The 6,249-nt window shown below is 44.5% G+C and overlaps 1 protein-coding gene across 1 annotated transcript in view; it reads right to left on the reverse strand.

Moving 5' to 3' along the window:
* Positions 1 to 6,249, reverse strand: part of KLHDC1 (kelch domain containing 1) — a gene marked incomplete at its 5' end in the record, with an annotated part of 19,607 nt that overhangs the window by 7,866 nt on the left and 5,492 nt on the right. The window contains 2 exons of the mRNA XM_009077476.1: positions 464 to 522; positions 5,346 to 5,429. Coding sequence (XP_009075724.1) covers positions 464 to 522; positions 5,346 to 5,429 — 143 coding nt within the window. The remainder of the gene's footprint in view (positions 1 to 463; positions 523 to 5,345; positions 5,430 to 6,249) is intronic.

Genomic DNA, 6,249 nt, shown 5'->3' on the forward strand with positions numbered 1-6,249 from the left:
CTATAAATGAAACCTATACATACCTGATTTACTTTGAAATTAAAACATTTAGGTCATATTTGTACTTGATTTTTTAATGGTTAAGAGGCTTATCTGGGAGGGGAGAGACTTTTCCCCACCCTGTGCTGTAATTAGCCCAATATAGAGAGTGAAAACAGCACTCAGACAGGCAACAAACCTGAAATTCCATATGGATAATTGTCCCTCTCTTGAAAATGAGGAAGTTAAATCACTCCATGCTGTGCTTAAAACAGCATCAGCAATGCTTTGGTGCAGAACAGAAAAAGCTTAGTAACCACTAGGAAATTAAATTCAATTGAAATCACACTGTAGCAGCTGTGAAAATAGTCCCCAAACTCTCATTTTCCTCTTGGAAAAGCCACAGGATTAGTTCTGGAACTATTTAACAACATGTCTCAATCTGCCACTTCTAGTTTTTAAGTGTTAAGAGAGGGAAACTTACCTTCCAGACCAAGTCCAAGTGTCCAAATTGAGGCAGTGCAAATCATTCATTCTGGTTTGCTACAACAAAGAAATAAAATCCCAGTTGTGTTATATTAGGCAAACAGCAAGCAAAGTACTCCAGGGAGACCTTTTCCCAGGGCAGAATATTCAATGTAACAACAGTTAGAAGCAATCTGTACCAGTGTCTTAAGATAAATCTGTATTTTGTGGCAGATGCAAAGCTTTCCTTCTCCAAAACCAACATGCAATTCCCAGGAAAATGCCTGTCAGGAGTATTTCCAGTCATGCAACAGCACTATGGGGCCAATTTTAGCTCTTAACAGTGAAGAACTATGTAATGTTTATTCAGTTCCTGTAAATGTATTTAAGTTCTGTCCACAGAACTCATGGTAAGGAAATGCAGAAGGTTTTTTACTCTCACAGTTGCCTCACGTTATTGTTCTTTGCATTCTCTGTATCCTCCTGCCTGGTGCACTCAGCTGAGAGCTGTGAGTCCCCTGGGGGCTACCAAAAATACCTGAGAAGTAGGGAAATGGATCTTGCCTTACCTTACAATTCCTTTTCTCCTAGGGCAGTCCATAGATCTATTAGATTAAGCCTTTCTCCAGCTTTGCAGATCCTCTGAGGCCGAAACTAGCCTGGGAAGTAGGATTAGTTTTAACCCTGAGAACTCAGCCTGTGAAGGAGTTTGGGACACTTCCAAGAGCTATGGGAAGTCTCCCAGGGGATTTCAGGAAGCAGCAGGGTTTTCAGGATAGCTATGGCCTCCTCTGACCGTGTCCTAGCCCTTTGCTGTCCCAAGGAGGAGACTGTTAACCAGCATTTTGGGATGCCTTCGGGGAGGGCAATAGGCTATGGAAAAGCAGAACTTGAAGGCTTTGGGGCATTGCCTGAGAAACTTTCTCCCTGCAAGAGAGTGAATGTAACAAAGTGTGATCCAGCTGACAGATCTGTCTTCCATGACAAGTCTATCCAGTTTCCTGCTCCTTCAGGTGGATTGGAAGGAGATGAGGAGCAAATTCTCCAAGCAGAAAGCAAAATGCAGTTAGTATCTTCTGCTGTAGCTGCTCGCAGCCAGACACTTGGGGTGGGGTGGGGGAAAGCAGCATCTTGGCCTCTACAACTGAAAATACTTAATCATCTTGGAATAATCTGCTACGAAGGACATGATCAAAGAAAGGGAAGAGAGTTGCTGTTATGTTGGAAATTAAGGTGTCAAGAAGCTCCTGTTCAAGACCTCCTTTGCTGACTTTCCTTTCCTAGGCATTAGGCAGAAGATGGAGAAGTTTCCAGTTTCTTGGTCCCTGGGAAATCAATGTGTTATAATCTTTACATTCTCATGATTCAATAGCTTGACAGATGCATAATTACACCAAATCTCATTGTGAATTCAAAGCACAGCATCAGGTGCACACTCCTGTCCAGGATTCAGTCCTTTAACATGGCTTTAACAAATGAAAGAGCTTTTCTACCCAACCCTTATCTGGGAAACTGGAAATCACACAGGTCATAGCATCATCCCTTGCAGTTCCTCATGTCTTGCTAACTGCTACTGCTATATTTAATCATTCTGCTGACAATCCTACAGTGACTCTTAATTGGTTTAAAAGAATCAAGCCACAAAGGAGGGTTTGCATATCCCTTGGAGCTCCAAGGACTCCTGAGACATTCCACTTATCTCTGGCATGTTCATTTATTTGCAGCCCAATAAACATTAACTGGGATCTGCTTTGTCTCAGGATTAGCTTTTCCAGCACCACGAAGGGTGTTAAGGGTGACATTATTCACAGCTCAGTGCTGTTACAGTAAATCCTGCAGCTCTCCAGGCTGGATTTACAATCAGTTATTCCAGCTCCAATCTTTGGCAAGAGAAGCATTGCAGTTCCAGGGATCTTCTGATCTTCAGGGACAGAAAGGATAACAGGAAATAGAAACATGCATACATTAAGGCATCAGATGTGTGAAGAGCTGCTGGAAAGACTTTGGTTTGTTACTTCATTCTTTACACTTAAATCAAACATGAGACTTGCATCAACTTTTGGACTAACTCTCCTTTCCTTCCCACTCTCTCCCATTTCTGTTTTTCCAGGGGCTTACCTGAAGGAACAGAGTCCACATAATACTTCTGAGCCTGTTTTCAAATGACTCCTGGTACAATTGATTTTGATCATCACCATCATCTTCTTTTACCAGTTCTAGCTCCAAGTTTGGAAAAAGGTGCCCTTTCCTCCCAGAAAGATGAATAGGAGAAGCCTCATGACACTTCCTGGCCCTTTCTGGTTCCTTGCAGAGCCTTTTCCCTGGGAAGATTTGTATTATGGTGAACTAGAAGGAGAAGGAGGAGCAGAGCAGCCCAGTATTTGCTCCTTAATTTATGGTGAAAAGCAAGACTTCATCCTTTGGGGAGAAGTTACTCCTGCTGTCAGGAAATGGAGTGTTTTTCTGATGGCTTTAGCTTTCCTGTTTCATGACTTATATTAATTCCTCATGCCCCACTGCATGTTCCCTAAGTTTCCTTCCATTTATTTCTAGGCTAGAAAGTGAATCAATAATAATCACTAAGGTGAAAATGACACTTGCTGTTCTCATACAGAATCAAAAGGAGCTTTCCACAACTTCCCTCTTCCCTGACATGCTTCCCAAGTGGTTTCACTGGAATTTAGCAGGTTTTTAAGGAAGCTGCTGCTACATGAGGAAGAGCAAAACCTTGTCAGATCAGAGCCTTCTGCATCTTGTAGTCAAACAGAGTTAAAACAGAAGCCTGAGGGCAAATCCTCTGAGGGCACATCTAATCATGCACAGCACAGTGGAGAAATGACAGGTGAGCTGCAGCTTACTAACCATTTCACTTGCAGAGGCTGCTTGAAATCCAGGCTGAGTTACAGAGCAGTTGCAAGAGGCACAGTGCAGCAACCCCGAGCTGAGCACACAACCCTCAGTGATGTTCTGGGTGAAGCCTCAGAGCTCTGTGAGGCACAGACAGCCCTTGGTAATAAAAATCCTGAGGGAATGAGGCTGTGGAGGCTGAGGGAGGGTTAAGAAATAAATGGGAGGTCAGAAGGTCCTGAGCTGCCTGTTTACTGCTTCACATCTGGGTTTGTTTCTCTCTCAGGCCTGTGGGGTTGCTAAAGGAGGAGCAGGGCTGGGCTGTGGGCAGAGGCTAGCAGCAGGCAGAGAGGAGCAAGGCCATGGCAGAGGCACAAGGGCAAACTCAGCCTGCCATGGACACTCCTGGCACACAAGGCCTGATAATTTTTCAGTCTCTCCTGAAATCCCTTTATTTCCTTAAGTTATCTGCAAATCAAACCTGCAGCTCTCTCTCAGGCACAGGTGGGACTTGAGCAACAATTCCAGAGATCCTGAGCCTGGATCAAAGGCCACAGAATGCCAAGAACAAACAGGAACAATTTTTGGTTACTTTACTTCCTGATTGCTCTGAAAAAGTACTTAAATACAAACTTTTCCTGCAGCTGTGGGAGGCAATTCCAGCTAGAAACTGACTGGACATGGTGTGGCCCTTCTGCCCCTGCCTTGGGATTGGTTTGTCTGAGCAAGCAGGAGTCAAAGCCACACAGAACTGTAGACATGCCCTGGGAAGAGCATTATGGTACAGCTTTTCCAGCAGGAAAAGCAGAGAATAGGGAACAAAGTACAGTTTTACACTGCTTTGTTTGCCAGTGCTTGGGGATACAGGGGTTAGGTTGTGGCAGCTTTCCAAGATGGAGTTGCAGGGCATTCCCAAACAGCTAATTCCTTCTCTTTCAGACAACAGAACTATAGAAGCAGCACTGGAGGATTTCAAAAGCTTCTTCACTTTTATGCTTCAGAGGAGCAGAGATAGAAAACATTCAGTCTCACCCTCTAGGATTAAAGGCTCTAAATTAGCTGCGGCAAAAAGGGCTAAAAACTTAAAATTAAAGAAAAATACAGAGTACACAGTCACTTAAATTAGGTTTTTTACTTGCCTACAGAATGTTTCTTACACTAAAACTTCAGCAGAGAAGAACTAAAGAGAAAATCTCCTCTGATTAGCTCTAGAGAATTTGAATGTGTTGCTGAGAGGTTTTAGTATCTCTTTGCTTACCACTGGTAACCTCATGCGTTTTAGGGACAGACAACACAGGGATGATGCCTATGGCTTTTTTAAGTTAAATAGAGTCAGAAAGGGTTAAGATTATACAGCTACAATTCAGCCTTAATTTAAATATACAGTGACTGCACCCTGACTATTACCTAAGGGACAACAGATTTAGGATCCTCCCACAGTGTACTAAATGGTAGAGTCTTGGATCAGCTACCAAGAAAGCAAATCCCAGGCTCACTCCTGTGGAAAAGAGCTTGCTGGCTGCACAGAATCAAGCTGGAGCAGCAACCTCTGTGGAGTGCTGCACACATCCTGTATCCAGGGCACAGAGCATGCTGAAGGGAAAGGCTGAGACTGCAGAATTAGCATTCAGAGAGCAGAAAAGAGGCTTCACAGGGCTGCAGTGACCTGTGCCTGCAGCAGCCTGAGCTGTCAGGTAAGATGCTGCAGCAGCCTGAGTGTACAGAGACTAACAGCTTTGCACCCAGACATTATCACCCTTATTTCAGTCACTTATGTGCAAAACATGACAAAAGCTTATAATTTATACACATTATCAATTATAAAGCCAACCAAAATCTGTTATTTACCACAGTCACCTGTGTTTTCCCTTTCTGGGGACAATATGTGCTTCATTGTTAATGCTACAGACAGAAAGACTTCTTTTTGTGGAGGGTGATGACAAGCAGCATTCTGGATTGAAAGCCTCTAACATCCAAACACATTTGGGATTTCTTTTCCTATTACAAACAGAATCTGACATCAAGAAATAACTGCCAAGAAAAGATGTAATTACCAGCACTCTTCCTCCAAAGATGTAACCTTTATTTCCCAGCACAGCACATGTATGAGCTGCTCTTGGCTGAGGTGGATCTCCACCCTGAAAGAACCAAAAGAAGATCCTTCAGAACAATGTACTTAGCTATTGACTTCTTGCATAAACTCACCTGGATTCTACAAGCATTTACAGAATACTCTCATATTAGCATCTGTAAGGCAGAACCTAAAGTCTCCTGTGGTCAACTCTGTTATCTGTGATAGGTTATTCATGTTAATTGTACACATTGTAATCCAAGGCAGCTCTGCTCTGGAGCCAGGCTGGGAGAGCTGGGGGTGTTCAGCCTGGATAAAAGGCTCTAGGGAGACCTTAGAGCCCCTCCCAGTGCTTAAAGGGGCTCCAAGAGAGCTGGAGAGAGACTTGGGACAAGGGTCTCGAAGGACAGGACAAGGGGGGAATGGCTTCCCACTGCCAGAGGGCAGGGATAGGTGGGATACTGGGAAGGAATTGTTTACTGTGCGGGTGCTGAGGCACTGGCACAGGTTGCCCAGAGAAGCTGTGGCTGCTCCATTCCTGGGAGTGTTCCAGGCCAGGTTGGATGGGGCTTGGAGCAACCTGGGCTGGTGGAAGGTGTCCCTGCCCATGGCAGGGGGGGGAACTGGATGGGCTTTAGTGCCCCTTCCAACCCAAACCAGTCTGGAATTCTATGGTTTCTTGGTGTGGGACAGGATGAATATGGAGCTGCCCTGAGTCTCTTCCGGACCCAAAGCCCTTCCAGGACCTACAAGGACACCCAAAGTTGGAATAATCATAATCCATTCCTGCAGGACCCAAGGCTGCTCTGTGAGGAGCCAATGAAACACCTCAACCCCCATTCCTCAGCCCCACTCTGCTCTTCATAGCATCATTCACAGAATCATTC

The sequence above is a fragment of the Acanthisitta chloris genome, unplaced genomic scaffold (assembly GCF_000695815.1).
Source record: "Acanthisitta chloris isolate BGI_N310 unplaced genomic scaffold, ASM69581v1 scaffold13376, whole genome shotgun sequence".
NCBI classification, from domain to species: Eukaryota; Metazoa; Chordata; class Aves; order Passeriformes; family Acanthisittidae; genus Acanthisitta; species Acanthisitta chloris.